Below are 26,908 nucleotides of genomic sequence, written 5' to 3'. Positions count from 1 at the left end.
GCAAACAGATCGGAGAGACAGGGAGACACCAGAAAACACATGAGCACGACCACCAGGTAAACTATGAAATGGTTCAATAGCAGTTAGTCTTAAGTTACTTATAGTCCATGTTATATATATTGATATGTTTTTCATAGCAGGTATCAGTACTGATTGATAAATAAGGAGATACTTACCAGTTCTCATTGTTTATCTGGTCTCCAAAGCCTGGTGTATCGATGACGGTCAGCTTCATTCTCACTCCTTTTTCCTCAATCTCTGTATACAAAATGAGTTTGCACTGTAGATAACCAAACTTATGAGAAAGTCAGAATTGTTAAAATAAGACTTCTGCTTATCCGTTTTCGTTTTAGTTCATCAGGCCTTTTTACCATGACTGATGGACTTGATTTCAATGGTCTTGGGAATCCGCTCTTCCTCAGTTGTCATCACAGATCTGCGACTCACTTTAGATTTAAAAAGTGTGTTCATTAGTGTGGATTTACCCAGACCACTCTGACCTGTACAAATGGAAAGACAAAAAAAGAAAGAAAAATCGATGTATTAAATTGAATGAATAAAGCATAGTACTATAAAGTATGCATGTGTGCATATGAATTTAATATGGACATCTGACATTTTGCATATTGGCACGGTCATGGCAAGGGACTTAGAGGATTATAGTTAGACAACAAACCTCAGAAGACACTCTGCAAACTGACAAAATCGCTCATCAACAGCTTAAAGAAAGCAGGACATTAAAGAGAGATAAACCCATGAACACGCCTTGAATATTTCTATAAAGCCGCTAACTATCCATATATTCACTTACCAAAGTACTGGATTGAAACAAATATAAACGTGTTCATTCAGAGATACAAAAGCTTTTATCTCAGTTCTTAAATCCTCAAAGCAAAAAACAAACAGCACGATCAAAAAACAATCCTTCTAAGACTATGCAAGTGGCTACAGGTTCCATGCAATTTTACACATTGCCAAGAAAAACAAATAAAATCACGGATATATACTGCTGGAGGCAGGCAAGTCAACACATATTGTGGAGCGGTCCATACTGATGCACTTGGGTCTGTGAATATAGCATATATAGGAATAATATAGTCTGAATCTGGAACCAAGGTCATGATTAAGAGTCAGTTGGGGACATTCAGGGCATTCGTATTGGACCACTAGAGGTGAAATTGTTGGGTGGTGTTGCCTGCTGGTAAGTGAAGAAGATCTCGGCTAGTAACCGAAAGGTTGTAGATTCAAATGGATCTACCAGATTCCAAGCCATTTTGAATCCAAGATGTAATGGCAATGACTAGTAGAAACCAGTGGTGTATTCTACGTGATACACGGATATATGCCGTATACCCACTAGGAAAGGTAAAGGATTTCTCTAAACCCACTTAAAAAAGAATGAGAAAATGTATAATTTAATTATAAATAATGCTATATTGTATGTTGTTGCTAAAAAAAAAAAAAAAAAAAAACCCTGCCAGGTTATTGTATTGTAATGATTTATGACTGCTGTGTGCCTAATATCATGCTTTTTAATGAATGATGGTAAAAAATACATATAATTTTAATAAATTAGATATACACTAAATAAATTACAATTAAGTTTTTAGTGTAATCTTAAATGTAGTTTTATGCTCCCTGCATTGACGAACTGTTTCCAGCTAATAAAGATATTTGCGCTCTTTTTTCCGCTGTAAAGCACATTCCACAAACAATGCAGTCCTACTGTGCCTTTACTAGCGATATAACACCAAATATAGAATACTATTCACAAGACCAACGAGCTAATAATCCACAAGAAACTGATTAACGTAATCTGTAACTGACTGTCATAAAACTTTGAACTGCGGGAATTGAAGTCACTGCCATTACACGATAGGCTGAGGTGCCTCACGTGATCCAAGTTAGCCGTTGCACTTTCTCCAATTGTAAGAGATACAGACCCTCCCATCTCCCTATAAGACAATCTCTGGTACAACAACAGTTGCTTGGCGGTCATTCTCGGAGCAAGATTTATATTTTTTTCGCTCACGTTTTCGCTCGTAACTTCACGAAACATGCTCCGATCGTGGGAAATGGCACATCATTATTTACAGCAGATTCTCACTATTATGTTGAGTCCAACATAATTAATTGCGTCGATCACAAGATATTCCTCATGGAGTTACAACACATAAAACTCCATAGGCGCTAACTAAAAACAAATGTAGCTTTCACGTGGCGTTTTTGCTCATAACTTATGAACATGCACAGATCGTAAAAAAATGGCACATCATTACTTACAATGGATGTTCTTGAGTGCAAAATCAACATTTAATCCATTGCGTCGATCACGAGATTCCTCACGGAGGATCAACAATTTTAAAAATGCCAATTAGGGGGGTGTCAAGGGCTAAACAAAAATGCTACATTAGTTCCAAATGCTGTCACTTTTGATTACTTTGTGCTATCATCACAAAATTGTATCCAGATGCAGCTCACATGTAGGGAAAATTCATTGTACCATTTCCTTCCTGAGTCATTGCATGTCAAATAAGAAAGATATGTACAATCATTATAACAAATTATATATATATATATATATATATACACTGTAATATATACACTCACCTAAAGGATTATTAGGAACACCATACTAATACTGTGTTTGACCCCCTTTCGCCTTCAGAACTGCCTTAATTCTACGTGGCATTGATTCAACAAGGTGCTGAAAGCATTCTTTAGAAATGTTGGCCCATATTGATAGGATAGCATCTTGCAGTTGATGGAGATTTGTGGGATGCGCATCCAGGGCACGAAGCTCCCGTTCCACCACATCCCAAAGATGCTCTATTGGGTTGAGATCTGGTGACTGTGGGGGCCATTTTAGTACAGTGAACTCATTGTCATGTTCAAGAAACCAATTTGAAATGATTCGAGCTTTGTGACATGGTGCATTATCCTGCTGGAAGTAGCCATCAGAGGATGGGTACATGGTGGTCATAAAGGGATGGACATGGTCAGAAACAATGCTCAGGTAGGCCGTGGCATTTAAACAATGCCCAATTGGCACTAAGGGGCCTAAAGTGTGCCAAGAAAACATCCCCCACACCATTACACCACCACCACCAGCCTGCACAGTGGTAACAAGGCATGATGGATCCATGTTCTCATTCTGTTTACGCCAAATTCTGACTCTACCATCTGAATGTCTCAACAGAAATCGAGACTCATCAGACCAGGCAACATTTTTCCAGTCTTCAACTGTCCAATTTTGGTGAGCTCGTGCAAATTGTAGCCTCTTTTTCCTATTTGTAGTGGAGATGAGTGGTACCCGGTGGGGTCTTCTGCTGTTGTAGCCCATCCGCCTCAAGGTTTTGCGTGTTGTGGCTTCACAAATGCTTTGCTGCATACCTCGGTTGTAACGAGTGGTTATTTCAGTCAAAGTTGCTCTTCGATCAGCTTGAATCAGTCGGCCCATTCTCCTCTGACCTCTAGCATCAACAAGGCATTTTCGCCCACAGGACTGCTGCATACTGGATGTTTTTCCCTTTTCACACCATTCTTTGTAAACCCTAGAAATGGTTGTGCGTGAAAATCCCAGTAACTGAGCAGATTGTGAAATACTCAGACCGGCCCGTCTGGCACCAACAACCATGCCACGCTCAAAATTGCTTAAATCACCTTTCTTTCCCATTCTGACATTCAGTTTGGAGTTCAGGAGATTGTCTTGACCAGGACCACACCCCTAAATGCATTGAATCAACTGCCATGTGATTGGTTGATTAGATAATTGCATTAATGAGAAATTGAACAGGTGTTCCTAATAATCCTTTAGGTGAGTGTATATGTATATATATATATATATATATATATATATATATATATATATATATATATATATATATATATATATCTTTTATTAGCAGTTTCTCAGCATGGGAATGTTAAAATGTAATGATGTAGATATGTAGATGCATACTATATGCATTAGTGAGTGGTGAGTTATGACCTGTGTGAAGTTGGCCCCCCACCCAATGCAAAACAGGCTCAATCGTTTGTGCTTTGTTTATGCTGGTTTGTGCTATAAAATTTTTCGTTTGTGCTGCGTCGGTTTTTAGATATTAAAAGAATATATCAGATTGGAGGGAAATTCACCCAGGTCAGTGTCAATCCACAGATGTTCTACCAGAGTGTAACTGTGAGAAACATTCCCTGCACAAAGCATTTATCCAGAGGTATCTGTCTTGAATGCAGAGGGACACTGTGACGGACTTTGGATTGGCCTGAGGCAGGGGGACTCCGGAAGTTTAAGGCCGCCTTCCACCACGGTCTGAAGATGAGCCATGCCAGAAGCCTGCAGTACGGCAACATAAGTACAAAGAAATGGAATTTCCCTTGTGACTTGTTTGCTGAGACCACAATACTGTGAGGAGCACTGTTCTGTGAAGGAAACAAATGCACGTTTTGTCATTGACTTTTCAATGATAGTGGAGTAATTTAACGGGCTGTTGATTATTTCCATTTTTCAATAGGTCCACTTTCAGTTTTTCCCCCCTCACAGATGAATCTGCATGGAGCCATTCATGACAAGGAGAGAGGTATGAATTCCTGTTCCTCTTTTTGGGTGGAACCGCTAAGCCTCTCCAGTTTTCAACAGCTTTTTCATATTCTTAACGTATCCATTCTGTCAGCCAATGTGTTATTGCATTAAAATCATGTCTCTCGTACAGCATTTGCACCACTAGGACACTTGAGCCATCATCCCCTGCCAGAACACCCTGATATAGGAATATATGGCCAGACTTGCCATTTTGTCTCTGTAGTTTCCTCACCACTGAGCCAGTTGCATCAAAACTCACAGTGGGGTTAGTAGATGTCTTTGATAATGTCTTGTAGATATACATTTGTGTTTGACTCCAATAGTGACAGAAAAACTTGTCCAGTCCAATGTATTTAATGCTACCACTGTGAGGTGCACTGTATTTTAACATCTGAAGTGACACAGAGTGACGCCTAATTCTAAATAATTTCTCTCTTGCTTTGCTTTGCGTAGGGTGGCCAAATTAGGCAGATGACTTGGCTCAGGATCTCCAAAATCCATCCGTTTTGTTGACTCTGATGCCCTCCATACATGGGGTTCCATTCTACCCTTACACAGTTCTTTGAATATCTGCACACACAAGTTACCAGACATTGCACGCTTGGAACAGCCAGTGTGCAGGGAGTCATCAGTGTTTTTAATTAAACACTTGATCACCATTGGGCTGTTCATTTCAGGCTCTTAGTGTAGAAGATGATACTCCTTGTAAAAAAAAATTAGTCACTCAGAAAGTCACTCTTGACAGAAAGTCTTTGTCAGAAAGTCTTTGTCAATTCGACTCTAAAAGTGTGTTCACACCGAGGAGATTTGTGCAGTTCTCGTGCCCAGAACTGCTGAAGTTACTTAAAATAAAAAGTTGTTGGTCTATTAAAACATCTTGACTAGTATCTAACATTTTGGTAAGAGATTGAATAAATGCAAACCCAAAATAAAATGCTCATACATCGTACTGACTACACACAAAACAAGATAGACCTAACTTAGTAATATATATATATATATATATATAGGCTAATATAGAAACCAGAATGACTGTTACTATTGATCTTTGTGACCAACTGAGTGATCTATTTTATTCAGTCAGTAGCCTATTGTATTCAGTACTAAATATCAACATTTATATTCCGTGTATAATATTTTAAAAACCGAAACAGCACAAACTAAACTTTTACCGGCACAAACAAACGAGACAATTTTGGGTGAATTTTGAAGCAGGTCGGGGGGGGGGGGGGGGGGGCTGAGTGACGTCATCGTCTATAATTCAGTGTCTAATATTTTAAACACCTAAGTATGAAGGTAATATAATGCCATAAAGAATCGCATGTGCAGGGTAAGATTTGTGAAAGTGTACATAAGATTCCAAGCGTAAATTAAAGAAGAGAAGATTGTAAAGGTGTAAATCGCATTTCAAGTGTAAGAAAAAACTATTTGCAGCATTTTACTGTTATCCGTAAGTGTAATTCATGTATTGTGAAACTGCAGCATCATGCTAACGCAAAATAAATAGGATCTGTATTCTTCTGACTTCCATTTTTCCATGCTTACACTTTTGTGCACGGTTTTTGTGCACACATACGGCATAAAGCATTGCAGGCCAATTAGCAAGCGAAAACAACAGAGTCAGGAACTGCAAAACAGATTAATTGCGTAAAATCAAACTTTGTGTAAAAAAAATAAACTATTGCAAATGTCTTAATGACTTGTGTGCATGGGGCAAAAAAGTTCCAGAAATAACCCGATTTGTACAGTTGCGTCTTTCTTTCACATGCGCTTCCAGTTTTGCCACGATTCTCTCACTCAGTTTTGCAAGTGAAGAGGAGGGCGGGTCCACCTTCTTCATGTAGTCAATCAAATGAGCTTCTCGTTGACTCTCAATTTACTCTTATCTGATTGGTTCAATAAACACGCCAGTCACCAGAACACATCTTTATCTTCATTTGGCTCAGAAACGTTATTGTTGCCGAAATGGTACTTTTAATGCACACATAGGCATACATGCTAAATAAACAAATAAATAAACAAATAAATCATGATTGCTTAATAGGCCATGCACCATTAGGCTGACTATATGAGTCCATACTGAATTTACACCTTTACAAATCTTCTCTTGCACATGCAAATTTAATTTACGCTTGGAATCTTATGTAAACTTTCACAAATCTTACCCTGCGCATGCGATTCTTTATGGCATCATATAACCTTCATACCGAAGCAGAACAAACAAAACTTTAACCGGCACAAACCAGCACAAACGAAGTACAAACGATTGAGACTATTTTGGGTGAATTTGGAGCATGTGGGGGCCTGAGTGACCTCAGAATGACCAATACATATTATTTTAATATCTAAGAAACCAAAGCAGCACAAAATAAACATTTACCGGCACAAACCAGCACAAACGAAGCACAAACGATTGAGCCTATTTTGGTTTAATCTGGAGCAGGTCGGGGGGCTGAGTGAGGTCATAGTCTATAATTCGGTATCTAATTTTTAAAACCAAAGCAGCACAAACGAAACTTTTACCGGCACAAACCAGCACAAACGATTGAGCCTATTTTGCAGACGTTTTGCATTGGGTGGGGGGCCAATTTCACGTAGGTTGAGTTATGGGGTGTTGCTCTGGTACACGTGAGTATGAGGCTGGGCGGGGTGTCACAGTATACTCACTACAAAAAACTAAGCTTCACCACTGCTAGAAACTAAGGGTGTGATCCCATTTGGCAGGTCTGGTTTGATTAAAATGCAGTCTGGTGTGATTGCTCTGTTAGTGCGGTTCATTTGAGTAAGTGTGAAGATATGAAGTGTGAAGAATAACTGTGAACGCAGCCATCCAAACCTTGGGGTGCACCAAACAAGCGGCCTAAGTTCGACTGAAATATGACTGAAATATGAACACAGACCAAAGACATCTGAACGAACCAAAAACAAGATGTGATGTGACGTCACAAAATGCAACCCTAAAAAGGACTGAATGTTCAAGCATACCTGGTTCTTCTCATCATAGGAGCTACATTTCCCATTACAGTTCGGTACAGGCATCGGAAACACCGTCTCCTTGCAGCAGATCTTTGTTTGTGTGCGCAAGAGGAATTCCTGGTGCTATTTTGATTCCTTTACACATTTTATAAGCTCTTCACGAGTTCTCAGCTGGTAAAAATACCAACATATGCACACGTATTTGTAACATATGTAACAAGAGTATTCAGCCCAGCACAAAGCATTGTTTTGGATGTTCGGCAGGTTCCGTCGCAAAATATCATAGAATTGTTTTTTATTTATTTTGTGATATTTATGTCTTAAAAATAACAGTGTGAATGCCAAGTGACTAAATGTATCCCTTTTTTTTTTCTGGACCAAAAGAACTGAACTAAAAGTGTGAACACACCCTAAAGGCCTGTACACACCGGGACGAATTTCGCACGCGATATTCGCCGACGTTTAACGCCTCGTGACTAAACAAAGGGCGTCAATGTGAGTGTGCACACCGACGCGAAAAACGCCACGCGTAAAAGCGTAATTTTTTTTAAAACGCCTCGGGTTCGTTTTTTAAAAAAACGATCCGACCAATGAGATTGCCGCTTTTGCTCACGTGTCTGGAGCTTCTGAAGTTACAGTAAAACACAACTTGGGGGCGCTCAAACACAAAACGGTCTTGCCGAGCACACATACGTAACAGCGAAGAAGATATACGCCAAGTAGCGTCTACACTGCCCATAGACAGACACTGCCGGGAAGAAATAAGACGAGGAAGATGCAAGGCAAGATGAATGTAGAGCTGTTGGTGTCGGAATAAAGAACTATATGACAAACGCGACAGCGACTGCAAAAATCTTGTTAAAAGAGAACTGTTATGGAGTGGTATTGCAGAGTATAGACTGTTATGGAGTGGTATTGCAGAGTATATACTGTTATGGAGTGGTATTGTATTTCTGTTTTACATTAAGCACCATCTAATGTCAGGGAATGAATTTGCATGTTCACTCGGCTCATCGTCAGCGAAAATCGCTTCGGTGCGAACACAAAAAACGCTGGCGAATAGCGCGCGCCGATATTCGTCCCGGTGTGTACGGGCCTTAAAACTGCAAAATTTGCATTTCACTGCCACTCCATGAAGTGTGTGACTAATAAACTTTAGAGACAGAGCAGTGTAGGAGTAATTGTGTATAGTACTCATTATATGTTATGGGTATTATGAAATTAAGTTTTGTTCAGCAATTAATATTGAGCAGGACTTTAGCTAATAGCTTGAAAATTCAAAATTCGGCCCATTAATCTTTTTTTATGGCTGACTGAATTAGCTGAAGTACTGTAGTTCCATTAATAGAGCATTTTTCTTGTGTGCAAAACTCAAGCGAGTTCAAAAGAGTAAATGCATAGATTACATTCCATAACCAAATCAAAGTGATTTTTATTTTATTTTTGGACATAGCTATCCAAGTTTTCCAAACATGAATTACATAAAATACAGTTCATACCAGGCATTTAAAATCTAGAAAGATGGAGAATATTTAAACCAAGTGTTTGTTTGGTTTTTTTTATACAAAAAAAAAAAAAACTAAAAAACATTTGAAATAGTAAATTACACAACAAGTATTTGACTTGTTAATCGAGGATGTGAAGTTATGTCTGCCACCAGCCAATTTATAACCAGGCCAAATTTGAACTGACTATCCCTTCATTACATTTATTTTAATAAACAAATAAGTATATGTTTTTCATGTTAACTTAAAATTCAAGTGTAATGTTTGACCCTCTTCAAATTTGTATTTGAAAAATGTAGCGCAGGGGTGTCCAAACTCGGTCCTGGAGGGCCACTGTCCTGCAGAGTTTAGCTCCAACTTGCCTCAACACACCTGACTGGAAGTTTCTAGTATGCCTAGTAAGACCTTGATTAGTTGGTTCTGGTGTGTTTAATTGGGGGGTTCAACTCTGCAGGACAGAGGCCTTCCAGGAGCAGAACTGGACCCCCCTGATCTATCTCTATATAAAGCTGCAGTCCGCAACTTTTTTTTTTGTGCTCAAAATTTACACCATAAGCGAGTCAATCAAGAATTCATTTTCCAAACCGTGTTTTTGTCTTATCCTGAATCACTACGGTACACCTATAATAAGTGTTTATATTCGGACTATTTTAGACTGGTACAGGTGTGTAACTCCGGCTAAAATGTGTTTACGCAAGACGCATGCAGTTCTGTTTATTAACCATTAGAGTGCCAAACATTACGGACTGCAGCTTTAACCATTTGCATTTAGTGATATTAAATGTGTATTTTGTACATAACAACGAAAAGCATACATGCATTTGTGCTTGCACACTCACACCTGTACTTACCCACTACCATGATGTTAAACTCAAAGCCTTGTTTCATGGCTTTCCTCCTCATCTGTTCCAAGATGGCATCAATGCCCACATAGCCAAACTCACTGCTGGTGTTCTCACTCCGTGCCACAGGCGTCTTTCCTACGTCTGCCATATTGCCGTAAATACTTGTAATGACCTCTGGCCCTAATGAAATTATGAGAGAGAGACAGAAAGAAAGACAGAGACAGATCAGGTTAAGATTATTTTGCAACATTTTTGGCTTGAACATTTTTCATGTGCATGTGCAGAATAAAGTAGACCCTCTCAGAGCTATTAACGTTGGTTTGTCTGCGAGCTGCTATGACAAAACATTGCTATTAGAAGTGGCAAAATGGCAGCTTGCCAAGCATTACCACTGCATTCAGAAGTTTAGTGGTCCACTAGATGTGGGTCAGTTAAACCAAACAGCATTTTTCACTTTGTGCAAAGGTCACAATTAAATTATGCAAATATTTTTAATGTAATAGTATGTAAAATGAAAAAAAGTCTTGATTCCTGGTTGCACTGAACATTGTGCAAAATATGTATGAGCAAACAAATATTACATTGAAAGGTTTCTGAAAAGAGACCAGATCTCAGAACACATGGAAATAAAGTAGGCCAGAAAACCCACAACAGTTACTGTTTCCTCAGCTTAACAAGAAACACATGTAAATATAAGAGCATACACTCATTATATAGCTACATCAATGTTTTGTGCACTCAAACATTTCTTTTCTAAATTACCATTATATTACCAATGTTTTACAAAACCACTTTTATCAAGCTTTTAATTCATCAAACCAGAGCAAACTAAATTCTTCTCAAATGATCAATTGATCATCAACTTAACCAAAAGATACCAAAAATGCTGATAGCCACAAACTCACCCAGAAGACGAAAGGATAGTCTGCAAAGTTGTTGTATTTGATGATTCAGTAGCTTGAAAAATGTGTGTCTGACAGTGAACAAGTGACACACACTCAACATGTGAGAGTGGGAGGAGACATGATAGCTGCTTTTCCTTTTATAACGACTAAATGTGGCTTCCTCTTTTCATAGAGTGTCTAGACACTTGCACAAAAGCCAATCTTTTTCACCAAGAAGAATATACCTAAAAAAAATACCCAAATATGCCAATTGTGATTTCATAAATAAATAACATTTAAATCAATAACATAAATAATATAGTATATCCAAATGATAATGCAAGGTGATATTACACACAAAAAAAAAAAAAAAGTATAGGCATGTACAAACATAACTTATGAAACTCACTATTGCTTCATCAGATGCCTGAGGTGGAAACTATGAAACTGTGACTTAACCAACACAGTGTATGCTGTAATTTACACATCTGTAAATATCACTAATTATGAAGTATAAGAGTAGAGTTCAATAAAACACCAAACTGAGAATGGCAACGGCTGTAGCCAAAAAACAGTTCTTTTTTTGCTTAGTTGTATTATCATTTTGAAGAACAATCTTTATCTATGTTTTATATGCTTTATGTTTTATTATTTCACTACCAAGTTTTGAGGTATGATTCATGTGTCTAAGAAGTCAAGTAAAAAATATTAGTCAAATGCAAAACTTGTTTTGCATGTGTCCCTCTGTGGCTTAAGTACAGTATTAAAACGTTGAAAAAATGATTTCCTGTCAGTGAGTTACACACACTACTTCACAGAGTCTTTTCTAAGAAAACAGAGAGTGACAGGCCTGAAAGTTTAACCTAAAACACTAGACAGTTATCGAACCACAAGCAGCCATGTTTTGTCCAGAGAATTTAACCTATGCCATTTAAGTGTGAGACAGAGAATTAGCAAACTAAACATGCTGTGTGCTCATGTGCGTCTATGTCTTGCTCATTATTCAAATTAGAAACATGTTATAGACAGTGGTCACCATAAGGTGACTGCTGAGGTCTCTCACACTATATACTTGATCTTATTTTTCACTTTTCCTTTTATAACAAATCCTGAATAATCGTTCAACCAACGTGTGATTTCATATCTAGATTTGGCCACCTGTTCAGGAAATGCTTTTATAAGTCCCAATTTAGACTCATACACACACATGTTTTTAACAAATGAATGCAACTTAGAAGCATATTGGCATAACATAACAAGAATCAAGAGCAGAATCAGGGAAACTACACCCCTCAGACTCCACCTTCATTTCAGCCTCTGGCTCCAAACATTGCGTGATTAATGCAGTCTTTCAGATTGTGTGGAGTGTTGGCAAAACTCCTAAAGCCAATTAAAATAAAATGATAGGTCTAGGTTAACCTAACCCATCAACGAGGTTCAGCATTGAGGCCTAGGACTTTCCATTCGCCTCAGGGAAGCCTCATGGTTTACTGTGACCTATATTTTTCATATGTTAACCCAATAGTCAATCACATGTAAAATCCACACTTCAAACTTGAGTGAACCACAGTTTTTTAATGCCAAAGTGGAATGTTATCCATGTAAGTTTAGCCTGTAGTTTTGAGAAGACAGAGGGAAAATCTACCAACTGCATGTTCAGAGTATGCCAAATAGTTATTATTGTATTTAAGGCAGGATTTTTGCTGACTTGATTTTTGCTGGATTGTTGATTGATCACAACATGTGGTCATGTTAATTATGGTTTATACACAGACCAACCATAATTTGTGCCATTGATAACTACGCTGCCCTGCGAGTAGGTGATGCCAGCACCTGTTGTTTGCCATCTGTTAAGAAACCAAATGAGGCATGAATAGGAAAGGGGGCAGTGACACAGGCACACAAACTATGATTTAAAATATACTGTAAATAAATCTCAGTTAGTTCCTCTTTTGGTTAGCCTAATTTAAAATGTGAAGAGCTAAATTCCATATCACCGTCAAAAACAATGGATTATCTAGAGCAGTGGTTCTCTAACTGGCCAGGCACTTTAGCAACATACTGTACACAATGCCATAAAAAAACATCAATATTACTGTATTTCAGACAAATTATGCTACTATAAGATGCGGTCTCATCAGTCCTTATTTACCCTTTGCAGATCTGTGAAAGAGCCTTTTCAGAATCTAAACACAAACCACACAAGATTGTAAGATTTAGAATTTAATCTAATTCAAACAAATCACCTAGAAAAAGAAAAGAACTTAAGACTCATCAAAACTCATCAAATGAAGGCTCAGTAAGCATGAAATACTGTATGTGGATTGTAACTAATCAAATAATGCACTAAAACACTAAAAGTGGCCTCTTAAAAGGAACATCATTTTGTAGATGTTACAAAAACGTTCTCCTTACTAGCTTAATATGCAGAGAAACTGTATAAACATTTTTTAGGTTGGTTGCTTTCAAAAATAATAATAAATTAACCAAATTACAAAAAGGAATTAGCATATGAAAAATCTTAATTACTTCTGTTCTTACAACATATGTTAGCCTAGAAATTGATTTACCAGCCAACAAAAAAATTAAAGGAACCGTATGAAAGAAATGTATTTCAATTAAGAAATCATGTTCATTTCAAATACTTATATCACTGACAACAGTAGTCCGGCCAGGATATTGTCATTTAAAAGTGAAGTTGCAGGCCTCAACTGATGTTGATGTTGTCATGTTGTGTTTTGGCCTGATGCTCCACCCTCCACCTATCTACCAATCACGAAGTCAGTAGTGTTTCGGCATCCGGGTTGCCAGCTCTGCTCTATTTACCACAGCTGCAGCTACAAACATGTCGGATAAAAAATGTCTAACGTTACGAAACCTAAAAGACCTCGTTATGAATCCGAAATACGTCGTGACAAAGTCAGAAAAAAAAAAAAAGTACTGTGTAGGACTCGTCACTTGCCATTGGAAACTCCTTGTAGCAGCCTACGTTCCTGCTGGATCCTGCAGCCTAACTGGCAACCTCGAGTCAGGGGGAGGGGGAGGGGATACACCGCTCTACAGTAATTTGAAAGTGATTGCAGTACCAGTTTTGGCCACAATCTTACATACGGTTCCTTTAAGGTGCTGCATGTAATTTTTTGACTGTACTAAAGCATAAAACTACCATAACATGTCTGCATATATTTAGGAAATGTGCTAAGTTCACATACTTGTTCCTCTAAAAAACAATACTTCAGCCAGTTATTCTGCTTTGAAATGTGTGTTCCATTCCGTGTCGGAATGTCTGTTTTTGTTTTGGTTTGAGTTTCCACCCACAGCCAATTTACCCATTTTGACAGTATTATTCGACGGATAATGTGTCCCGGGATCGTTTGATTTTGGTTCATTCACAATGCCAGTGATTTTCCGGAATCTGTGAGTGTTCACACACATCCCGTAAAGATCCCATAAAGACAAGTGATGTCAGGATGTGACGTGTAACGTTCGCGTCAAACAATCTCAGCTTCAACCCATTGGTCTTGGCTTTTGTTCACACAGGGTCCAGGCAATGTTACTAGGTCCCCATCCCGGCATCGATCCTGGCATCAATCCCTGGAAGTGTTTGCGTTCACACAGAAGGCACTCTAGCAATTTTACGCCAATTTTCCAGGATCAACACGCTGTGTGAAAAGGGGCTTAAATGGGTCAGAGATCACAGATTCCATCCAACCTAAAAAGCCTAGGCATTCATCTAAAAATCTATATTAACGGGAGCATATTAAAACAAGAATAAATCAACTCATCAACTTACAGTGTGTAAGTCTCCTCGCCTTCCATTGTCAATTGTGCTCGCTCGTTGCGTGTCCTCAATCTGGCAACTCGTGTAAGTGTCGAGTCTTGAGGAGAAGGGGGCGGAAGAAACAACTCTCTCCACTATTTTGAATTTGGACTGCAGTACCCATTTCAACCGCTGTCAATATTACATACTGCACCTTTAAATCATAAAATCTGTATGGACCTGAATAAACATGCCCGTTTATGGGATTTATATACTGTATATGGCATAGCAAAAGAGAGACATGCAAAAAAAGCTTTGTTTCTTAAATTGTGGGACAAAAACCTACACCATAACATGTTTAAAGCCAAGAATAATATGGTGATGACACAGATTTGACACACGCAACGTAAGAGCTCTAGACATGATCAGCCAACTCGGTGGACTCCAATACACAAGACCATAATCTCAGTCAGTCAATCTCAATCTTCACAGCTCTTAAACCATAAACTCTCTTTACAGAAAACAATACAAGTCAGTTTCGAAAAGATGTAGCTTCAGTGGCAGTTATCCTGTCTCTCATGCAAAGTTTGTGGCCTATATTTTTCACTAGCATGTGTCAGTGTTCTAACAAACAGGAAATAGGGTCTACCGCTAAAGTGTGTCCATGCACACTCATGCGAGCAGATTTGCATGCACATTCTGCTTTTGCTAAATGTCACATTTATGTTTCTCATGTAATGTCTTGTTATAGAATTTATCCGATTGCCTTTTATTTTATGTCACTTCTTTATGAAGCTGTTCAAATAGTACATTCTGAATAGTTTGTCAGTTGGAACATTTAATATTGTATTTTGCAGTTTGGTCAAAGACCACAGTATGTATGCATCATCAGGTACATCTAGAAGTATGACCGGGTTTGTCCTCTCTGAAAATTACAACATTTAGAACCACACAATCCCCAACTATAGCTCAGTATTCCACAGATCTCATGTTTCCATTGAGTTCTCCAAGACATGTAAAACCACAGAGAACTCTCTCACTCTCAGTCGAAAATCTGACATGGTTGATTTCCTGTTTTCACTTTAAGAACCCAAGAGTTTGTGTGTCCCCCTTCTGAAGCTGATCCAACCCTGTACAGAAACCATATAGCCACAGAAAAGCAAGACAAACACTGATACAAGGCCATCTAACAATTAATTCCTCACAAACGACATACAATTTAATTCTGTCTTCATTCTGACCCAGAACAGTTGGGAATTTGCCCGTGTTTGGAGTATATAGGCCCCTGTGACTGGACTTCGGTCTGGCAACTGACATTCAAAGTCAGTTGAATGAAAAGCATTTGTACAACTAACAATTAGTGTCAACAGCCAATGAAGCCTAGTAGACCTGACAGTTGCCCTAAATGTGTATTTAAACGTGTCTCGGTTATGCTAGGCTAAGAATGTAAATGCTGCTAAGGCTGTTCTTACTGAAAAGAGAAAGAATGACAGAATAAAGGAGGAAGGAAATTATACCACCTTATTTTGATACCACACTGAAGACATTTCAGGAAACTCCCAACACAGCAACCAAATATATCATGGTTCAGAGATATTATGTGAATGCAAAAATAACCATCCATAACACATGCAAGGAAAGTCAGGCAGAACTAATGCTGAATTATATTGCAAATTTTAAACACAAGCTCCCACAGATGTGGTCCGATGGGAAAAATTCCTCATGGCAGAAGAATGATCTTTTCGAGTTCATACATTTTGATTGCAAATCCTCAATTTGTGACACTCAGTCCACTCTGAATAACTGTATGAAACTATGCGGTGTGTATAGCCAGATCTAGACAACCAGTAGGAAAGCACAAGAGGCCATTTCCATAGATCCAGGATGAAGTTGAAGGAGGAAGCGGTAATAAAGTTTTATGTCTCTCTTTGACTGAAGCAGATATATGGAGCCTTGAGTTACATGGAGCATTCTAGAAACTTTCGTGTAAAAAGCACCAGCTGGAAGACACGGATGATCTTCACATGCTTCATGTGTTCACCAGATGCATCAGAAAAAAGAGTGAAACATTGACCTCAAGTCTCATTACAACAGACAATCACATTACAAGGAACAAAATCTAGAGAACTATCATAATTTATGTAAAACTGTGTGTGTGTTTATAATGAACTGGAGAGCTCTGAGGATAATTGGACTGAAGCCCTTCAAGTCATCTTCTACACTAAATTGGCAATTAGGTTGCAATACTTCACCATAGTAGATCTATTCAGTATTCCAATATGGAACAATTCCAAATGCTGACAATACAATATGGGATGGTGATAGCACAAAAGATGACTTAACAGTGCCTTAAATATAAAGAAAAGTAAGCATGAAATTGCTGGGAAACCTGCAATTTTTGTAGGTATTATATGGGGGGCTTGGGCTAGCATTTTATATAATAATGGTATTTGTTGAACAAAGAAGTTAGCTTTGAATTTTAAAATTCAGTTGTTGTTTTTTCCTCTTTGTTGACTGGCATAATGGGGTGAATGGTTAGGGGCTTGGGGGAGGCATTTATTGCTAATAATACTCGGCTGCTTTTGTTGTAAATTGATTAAATATTTTTTTTTTAAATGATGTGTATAATGTTCCACCAATCCTTGTGGAATTCTAAATAAGCCCAAGCCTATCTAATAATCTTTTGGAAACAGAATGTTTCTTTCAAGGCCACCTGAAACAACCAGAAGTGTACTGTAATCCAATTTATATTTGTGTTGATTTTCATTTCAGTGTCTCATGACGTAAATTTAGACTCCTTTGACAGCATGCATCAAACACTATCAAAGCTGCCAATGCACAACCATGTCAGACCCCGGATAAGATACTCCACAGAACAAACCAAGAGCTAGGCATGTATTCAGGACATTCTCTTTTCCATCTGTTTTGAGCGGTGTACAGCTATAGTTTACCTCACAACTCCTGTTAAAAGCCAGGTGAATATGTAAACTAATGTTGATCTGTAGACTGAATTCTGGTGCTCAGCATGAAGAATGCTACTGGAGGACTCATCTTTCATTCTGCTCGTCCCTTGAGAATTCAACCTTTGCCATTACATGCCACAAGCAGATGGTGACGAAGGGTGTTAAAATATAGTTTTCTACAGAGAATCTTCTAGTAAGGAAAAAGTAGCCAGTGTGAGTGCTGTAGGCAAGCAAAATTGCAGAGAACCAAAAGAGCCATTTGAAAAATGATCACAATCACAAATGATCATTTGATGATCACAAATAGCTAAATGGCATTTTTATTCAGATCAGTCACAAGGAATGCATATTTACAGCACTATAATGTAAATGTTTAATCTGACGCTTAATAGAGGATGAATATCTGACTTTTATATGAAACCAGGCATATTAAAATGAAGCCACAGAGAGGGGCAGACTTGGTAGTCAATCCAAATATTTGTAACTACGTAAATTTTCTAATTAGTTTACCATTAATGCCACTAACCAGATGCTATAAATCTAACCCGTTGTGTTTTTTAATCGTTGATGTGAATTCTAGAGAATGATCAAGGTGGTAAAAAAAGGCCAATTTAATATAGGCCTAATGACTGCAAGATGCATGCACAATTGCTGAAATGAACACTTAAGTTATTTTTCACATATATATATAAACTGTGCGTATTATTAATTAAAACCTTGTTATTACACCTTGGAATACCTCTTTTATTCATTTGAAGAAGTACCAAGCAGGCCCGGTTATCACCCAAAGCTGACAAACCCAAAGCTGACAAACCCAAAACAGGCAAATATTGGTTAATGAATCAGCCTGTCAATATATAGGCCTATCGGTCTACCACTATTGTGAAGAACAAAATAGGAAACTGAACATAAATGTTGAGGCTTTAGGCCTACACATTTTAACATGTCCAAAACATTAATAAAACTGATGGCCAATCTTAGGCAAATGTGATATGGTATGGTGGGACACAAGCATTCTCATTTTCCGCAAGCACTCATCATCACGCACGTAAATAATCAACAACAGTGTTCAACAACAGATTATCTTTCATTTTCACATCATTTCAGAACCGATCATTCTTGAGATTTAACCCATGTAATGTACCATAAAAAGTAATTACAGTGCCTAATAAAGTTAACCCCCAACTGGCTATCTCAAAGTTTAATTTTTTTCCTTTCTTTCTCTTTACATTTGGAGCATGACAAATATTCAATTGTGGGTATTCAAACACCATTAGATGTGTGTTATGATGTTACAAAATAGGTTAAAGCTTCGAAAAAGAAGGAAAACAGCTGTAGTGGAATAATATATTATAGCAAAAGAAAAAGGTCGAAGGGCAGCTGTTCCACAGATGTGGAAGGTTTTTCTGTTTAATAATTGGGTCAATATATAAGGAAGTGGAGTTTTATCTGAAAAAGGAACTCTGCTGAACATATCATATAACCTTGTTGATGTAACTGAAGATGACAGAAGTATTTGTAATTGGTTTATAACCAAGCGCAAACACACCTGAAAGATCGATGTGCTCGATAGATTGCTAACTTCTGTTACTGTAAAAAAAAAAATGACTGGAAGTAATCTGACACTGACAAATGGAATGAGAAGTTAAACAGTGGAACAGAACAGATCTGTGCTGAATACAAACAGGTCCATTAACTTACATGTTAATGATAACAATTAAACAACAGAAACTATTGTCATGCAACACAAAAATAAGAGAATGAACATAGGAAGCCATTAAAATAATTGGTGATTGGGTATTTATTAAAAAAAACTCAGAGCGAATGTCAACAGCTGACACATGTGGGATGCTGGGCCCAATGTAAACGAGGCTAATTAAAAGAACGGGTCAAAAATGTCTGATGGTAGAAACTGAGAGCAGTGATGACACACACCCCACACAAAGAAAGGAGAGGGCCAGGAGGCGGGGAGAAAGGGAGGCGGGGAGAAAGGGAGGGGGGGTGGAAGAAAAGTAAAGGGTTCAACTGAGCTTATCATCTGTTTTAATGCATAGACAAACAAGAGAAAGAGAGGTCTTAAAACACAGTACAAAATCCCACAAACGCTAGCCAAAACCTCCTCTACTCTTTCTCTCTCACTTGCTTCCTTTCCTCACTGGCAAGAACACAGTTAGGACACCTGGGAAACGTGTGCATGCAGCAACACACACACACACACACACACACACACACACGTACGCACGTCACGCAGTCTGTTAGCTCTGTAAAAGCATTATAGCCTCTCTGAATGAGACTCTGGAAAGAGATATAAAACTCACGCAGAGAAAGTCTGTTTTAACAGAAGTAAACATGGAGAGCAGATAGTGACTCACCCTTCGTTTAGTAGCTCTTTATCTCTCTTTCTGTCCCTCTTTCTCTGTGCCCGAGTCAGCCTGCTACACCAGCTGGACTCACAGCCACGCCCACTCTAGAGTCATGTGACCACAGAACAGCCAAGCAGCACTCATCACCCATTCATACAGGGTATAGTAGAATCTGTCATGGTGTGTGTGTGGCTCAGGTTTTGCTTACATTTTGGGGATCAAATGTCTCCAAGAAATTTGCTAAACTTACTGTTACTATACTGTACTTAATGTAGTAATGGTTGGATAACGGCTTAATAAAATAATGTCTGAGACATTTTAGGTAGAGTAAGTAGAAAATATCATAGTTCAGCAATGGTAGTCAAAAAAATCCCCACCATGATATATAAACAAACATTTGTTTGTCTCTTTGTATAAGAGACCCTTAAATTATTATTAGTAGGCTAGCATATAATTGTAAGTGGATCAGTTTTGTTTAGAATTCTGAAAAATAACTTGTTTTATAAATGCATTCATTCATTCATTCATTCATTTAATAAGATGTCATATTGTATTAAAACATATTATTTATATTAACATATTTATATTTTGCCGGAAACATAAACTACTGGTGGAAATATGTTCTTCCAATAATCAAATTAGTTCTCAAAAAAAAAAAATTTAAACTATTGATATTAATTATTATCATTACTAATCAAAATGTCTTTATTCTGATATGGTACGTTTTTTTTAAATAAATATAGTCTAAATATTTTGCATGGGCAAGAATGTAAACATGCAAAATGCAGGAAGTCGTTAAAAAGCACAAAATCTGTAGCCTATCTTTAAAAGGTTAAAGGAAAGGTATCGCTGTTCATTTGAAACAATTCTTCTGAGACAAACTTCCTGTGTCTGAGAGAGTAACCACATCCAGCCACCTAGCTAAAACTGATAACAGAAATGATAAAACAGCATTCTACACCGATTGTAATGATAGGACAGTAACGTTCAGCGTTTATTTCGGCTTTTGAGATGGCAACAACTTCAAAACAATTCTTAAGACACAAAGAATAATGAGAGAGGTCAGGCCATGATTTTAGAGTAGGCTACAGGGAATAGTCTGTCAGAGATGCATTAGTGTGTAAACCTAAATACATCTGAGGACAGCTACATTATGTTACTCAGGAACTCTTGTCCAGGGAAAGACACACACACAGAGAGAACAGCTACATTATGTTACTCAGGAACTCTAGTCCAGGGAAAGACACACACACAGAGAGAACAGCTACATTATGTTACTCAGGAACTCTAGTCCAGGGAAAGACACACACACAGAGAGAACAGCTACATTATGTTACTCAGGAACTCTTGTCCAGGGACTTCCTGTAGTTTTTTTTCTGCTTATCTTAATTACGCATATACATACGAGATTGGTCCTTAGAGGTTTGACCACATGACTTCCTGTTCATGATAACCACCATAAACATCCAAGTATTACTGGCCGGTTGTTGCTCTTCACACATAGTAAGCCTCTTCCTGAGATTTCTAGACTGGAATTGTTTGTTATTCTATAATGAATGTTTATGTTGTTTTACTCACAGGAAGTTATCAGAAAGCAAATTAAGGTGTATCACTGCCCGAGAGCAAAATTAGGAAAAACCAGTCAGAGAGAGACAAAAAGACAACGAGATAAGAAAGTGTAGAGGAGGAAGTGTGCTGTGCAAGATTAGATATGATAGTGAAATGCACGCTTTATAATTATTGCATATGGAATTGATTTCACAGCTTTCTTAGTCCTGAGGCAGTGAGGATGACTCATTCTTAAGGCCTTCAGAGATTTAAGACTGCAGCTCTGTCTTATCTGGAAAAGGCTTGGGTTTAATTCATTCCTGCCCCCCTGGTGTTGTTCTGTCCCAAACAACTGAAGGACATTTAGTTTGAGGATGATATGTGGTTAGAGTAAAGCTGTCACCTTCAGACATCTTATAGATCCACAGTCAGCCATTGATTAGAAGCATTTAAGTGTCCAAACATGCAAAGCTTGTGCTTTAATTTTACTCAGTAGATCCTCACACAATGGCTGTCTGAAAGCTGAAAAATACTGCCTCCACAGGGAGCATACGGAGATAGGAACGCATGTCCGAATTCTATGATCGTGTCACATCCTATCTACCGTATATCCTGTATCTGAAATTATTTTTGAAGGCAGCATAGATGTATCCCTCACTGATATACCACTATCCTCTACGTTAAAGGGTAACTCTCACCAAAATGCAACCTAGGGTCTTTTTGTTAATCTACCCGAGGCAAACTTTCGTTTAAAAGCATAATTAGAATGGAAACACCACTTTTAAGTTTGACCGTATTTTCGTTTTTGGTCAAATTGCCTTTTGAATGGGCACTTCTATGACAGCATAAAAAAATTGCTATTTTTAAAACACTAAGATAGCTCGACACAACATGAAACTATGCTCGCAGTATCACCAGGGGCTCTTCACATGAACTCGAGCATTGAGAACATTGTGTACACAGAGTTTACTAAAAAGAAAGATTTTGAACAACTTACTGTGTTTCTGTCCACCGGAATTTTGTCAGTCAATAATAGTCAATCTCCGAATGCGACAAAACAACAAATTATCCGTGAATTTATATGGAACTAAGCTTTAGGAGCTTTCCATCTTTACTCTGTTTTTGCTTTACTCTGAACAATGATGTGTGGAGCCCCAGGTGATACTTCGAGCAAAGTTTCATGTTGTGTCGAGCCTTCTTAGTGTTTTAAAAATAGCGGTTTTGATGCTATCATAGAAGTGCCCCATGCACTCCCATTCAAAAGGCAATTTGACCGAAAAAAAAAATGTGGTCAAACTTAAAAGTGGCGTTTCCATTCTAATTATGCTTTAAAACAACAGTTTGCCTCAGGTAGATTAACAAAAAGCCCCTAGGTTGCATTTTGCCGAGAGTTACCCTTTATTTCAATTCCGTGACAATTGAGCTAAAAAATAAAATGGTGTCTGAAAGTTGTGATTGGAGGTTTAGTTTGTGTGTTTTCAACTTTTGAATTCATTTCTAGGGAGAAATTAGTATTGTATTAAATATTCACCAAAACTCTCTCTATTTTGTTGGAGATCATTAGACCGTTATGCTGTCTTAGAAGTCAACTGAAATCAGTTTCAGGAGGTACCGTCATGCTCAAATGCTGCTTGTGAATTCACTGCCTGCAAGGGCAGTAACATTTTACACATGATCCATTTGCAGTACGTATTCGATACATATTTTTTTCATTACCCATGTTAACAGGTTAGAGCATTCACACTGCACAGTGCAGATGCAGCAGCGCAGCAATCTATTCCGTACCAAGTAATTTTTTTGTTATTGCTGCACGTGCTGATTTAAAGTGGTAGCACATTGTTTGTGGTTAAAATGAACATGGATTGACACGAAAATAAAAAATAAAAATAAATCACCATAAATGCATATAGTTAAAGTCTAGCATGTTTCCTAGTCACCATATGACTTGCGGGCCTGGGTAATGAAAAGAAAACTACACCCATTTGATGACAAACTGGCACAGGACTGCAAACACAAGGGGCCTCATTTATCAATAATGTAGCAACAAATAAACTAATAATAATAATAATAATAGCATCCACCTGGATGATGCGACACTGGCCATATTGTGCCAGAACGCCCACCACTAACCATGCAACACACAATGTGAGGGCTCAAAACAAATGGCATTTAAATATCACGCCCCTAAAAATTCACGGTTTAGAAGCCTTGCCCCTAGAATTTATGGCCAAGAAGAGGAAGTAGGAAAAATAAATTAATCTTACACCAAAAAAAACCATTAACTTCGTAATTGCAAACAATTAAATTAATTTGTAAGCCAGTAAATAAAACAAAAAATTTACAAACATTCTAAACACTATAAACATATAGCATAGGCTATTTTAGTTAAATTTATCGGTAGGCTTTCAGAATAGAACAAGAAAGAAAAAATTAATAAATTATAAAAGAAAACACAAAAGGCTATAGTGGCATTCATTATAAACAACATAAACGTCAAGCCAAAAATAATTTATTTAAATTAAAACTGAAATGGTATTGGTCTCATATTGGCTTCCTCTCTCATTCAGCACAAATCCAAATGTTTCCATATTCGCGATTTAACATTTGGTTGCTAAACTATTATTAATTGTATACATTTTTTTTTTTAAAGTGGTATTTTTAATGGGTCACAGAATTGAATAGAATTTTAATTTGACATTCTAATATTGCCGGATAATGATCGGTTAAAAAGCGACGGTTGTTGGTAAGGAATATAATCTAGATGAACAAAAAACTTCTCTTTTTTTTGCCACCAGATTTGCTATGCTGCTCAAAAGTTCACGCTAACTCAAAAACTTGTGTACACAAGCTGAAACCTAACGTAAGATTTGATCGTAGCCACCGCTAACATTCATATTGATAGAAGCCAAGTTTGTGTGGACACCGAAGAAAATGAGGGCCAAGGAGAATAAATAGGAGAGCAAATACAGAGGTTAATGAGGGAGAGCAGGTGGGGAAAATGAACCAATAATGAAGAAGAAGGGCGGAGTTACAACAATAGGCAGGAGAGCACATGTCACATAGAAACAAACATGACAAGCCATGTGCTTACACCAAACATGACAACAACAAGAGCACATTGCCAGTGAACACAATAGCCATGTGCTCAAACAAAACGTTAGGCTTGTTCGACTTGAACCAGCGCTGCACAGACCGATCGGTGAATGATATCAAAATACAGCGAGAGCGATTAGAGAGCAGACGCTCCATATGCTTTTCAATCGCTCTCGCTGTACTTTGATGTCATAAACCGATCGGTCTGTGCAGCGCTGGTTCAAGTCGAACAAGCCTATTATGAACACGCAGCCAATGAGAGCTCTCACCAAAACATGACGACACGAGAGCACACGGCGGATGTAAAACAAATGAGCCACGTCGTCCACAGCACAAGACAACAAGAAAGCACACAGCTGATTATAAACACAAACCGTGTGCTACACAGAACACAACAACACACGCGGACAGAACTTTCCATTCTGTGACAGTTTAGCTAAAAAATTAAAGCTGGCGTCTGAAAGTTTTTTTTCGAGAGAAAGTCAAGAATTACTATTGTAGTAATTAAATGTCATTAGGTGTCAGTGCTCTGTTACCAATCAAGAGTAAACCAGACCGAAGTGACAGAACCCAAACAGGTAAATTTGAACTATTTGTAATTTAAATGTTTGTGATACTAAATTGTCGGGTAAGAGAAGTACCACGTTTAAATATTTTGCTATTGCTTGAGCAAATAAATATAAAAATCTATGTAGAAGTACTAAATAGAATATTATGCTGTTTATATTTATTGTTTTATTAGGTGTCAGGTAAGAGAAGTACCACGTTTAAATATTTTGCTATTGCTTGAGCAAATAAATGTAAAAATCTATGTAGAATCACTAAATAGAATAGTATCCTGTTTATATTTATGTTTTAACGTGAAATACATATGTGAAAGATTGTATTACTGTACTGTAAAAAAAAAGAAAAGGCATAGTCAATTTCTTTTCAGTAACTTTTGGATTTAAAGAATAAAGAACTACTTTTTTTGGTACAAATATTACTGTAAATAGTACTTTATTTGTGGTATACAGAAGCCGGGAAGCAGTTGTGCACTGCAAATGCATCTTACCGGTATGTGAAAGAAATTAAGCTGCTTCTGCATCACATATATGGGCCTACAGCATACAAACTGCAAACAGATCATGTGTGAAATGATCGTAAGCTTTCGGACACAGCCTCAACCTAATTCCTTTATGGCTGCTTACAAAATGGGCCATTTGAAGTCCCTGTCAGGAACAAAAGAGTTAAAAAGGGAAAAATAACCTTGGGAAAATGTGTTAATTTGTTTAAAGCCTATTTGTCTGAGGTATAGTAAAAGACTATACCTCAGACAAATAGGCTATAAATAAATGAAAAATTGCCATTAGCACTGATAACAGAGCCCAAAAAGACATCAAGGCCCGAATAAATAAAGCAAGAGGAGCTTTTAGCAGGCTCAGAACCATCTGGAAGTCTAAACAGATAAGCCTCAGAACAAAGATCAAGCTTTACAACAGCAATGTTACATCAGTGGATCTCTATTGCTCTGAATGTTGGAGAATAGTAATAACAGACATGATCAAGGAAGATGGCTTCCATAACAGCTGCCTTAGGAAGATCTGCAACATCTACTGGCCCAATACCATCTCTAATGGCAACCTGTACAAAAAGACAAGATCCAAGAACATATCTCAGGAGATCGATACGCCGAATAAGATGTCTCTGTCATGTACTCAGGATGTCTCAGGAAAGGATACCCAAAGTGGCTTTGTGTTGGACACCACCTGGCGAGCGCAAACGAGGCAGGCCAAGAACAATATAGAGACGGACAGTGGCGACCGAGCTGGAAGAAATGGGGCTCTCATGGGGAGAAGAACAGTTCACAGCTCAGGACAGGACAGACCTAGATGGAAAGAGCCAGTAGAGGCCTTATGTCTCACACAAGAGGATTAAGTCAGTATGGTAAAAGACAGACAGTGTATTGTAATCGAGTTTAAGTTGTTCCAGTTGTGTGGTAATTTGCTGCACTGCTTCTAACATGTTTACAGTTACTCACACCACAGGTCCACATCACAACTCTCATGAATAGTGTTGTTCATCACTTCGGAATCACTAGAGAATGAAACCTCCTAGAGCTAGATGAACCCTGCTGTTCTGTATTCTGAGGCTGACAGCTGTGAGTCATGAGGTCATAATGTGCAGAACACACAGGGAACATAAGGTAGGTCAAAGGTTATTTTGCACCCCCCACCGACTAAATAATTTCTCATTCTTTCCCTCAAACAGACACATCAATGCTTTTCATCTGAGTCCACCGCAAAAACAATGCAGCCAGGCCACTGCGGGGGAAGGGGTGAGGTTGGGGTTCAAATAATATCCCTATGTGATGATCCTTGTTATTAGGGATGTGCCTGAAGCCGAATAC

General features: G+C 38.0%; 2 protein-coding genes across 5 annotated transcripts in view; one reads left to right on the top strand and one right to left on the bottom strand.

Moving 5' to 3' along the window:
* Positions 1-26,908, bottom strand: part of septin9b (septin 9b) — a 100,649-nt gene that overhangs the window by 14,013 nt on the left and 59,728 nt on the right. For 2 of the 4 annotated variants that reach the window (XM_082136892.1, XM_082136893.1), the window contains exons 4-6: positions 9,915-10,088; positions 372-500; positions 177-258 (exon numbers count right to left, since the gene is read on the bottom strand). In XM_082136892.1, coding sequence (XP_081993018.1) covers positions 177-258; positions 372-500; positions 9,915-10,088 — 385 coding nt within the window. Of the gene's footprint in view, positions 1-176; positions 259-371; positions 501-9,914; positions 10,089-10,813; positions 10,967-19,887; positions 20,005-26,908 lie in introns of those variants that run through there. The other 2 variants (XM_082136895.1, XM_082136894.1) reach the window with 2 other exon arrangements.
* The window catches only part of LOC309474305 (uncharacterized protein), a 155,690-nt gene that overhangs the window by 127,395 nt on the left and 1,387 nt on the right, over positions 1-26,908 (top strand). The gene's annotated exons all lie outside the window — the stretch shown is intronic.

The sequence above is a fragment of the Leuciscus leuciscus genome (assembly GCF_965113295.1).
Source record: "Leuciscus leuciscus genome assembly, chromosome: 14".
NCBI lineage: Eukaryota > Metazoa > Chordata > Actinopteri > Cypriniformes > Leuciscidae > Leuciscus > Leuciscus leuciscus.
This window is presented reverse-complemented; position numbering and strand designations above follow the sequence as displayed.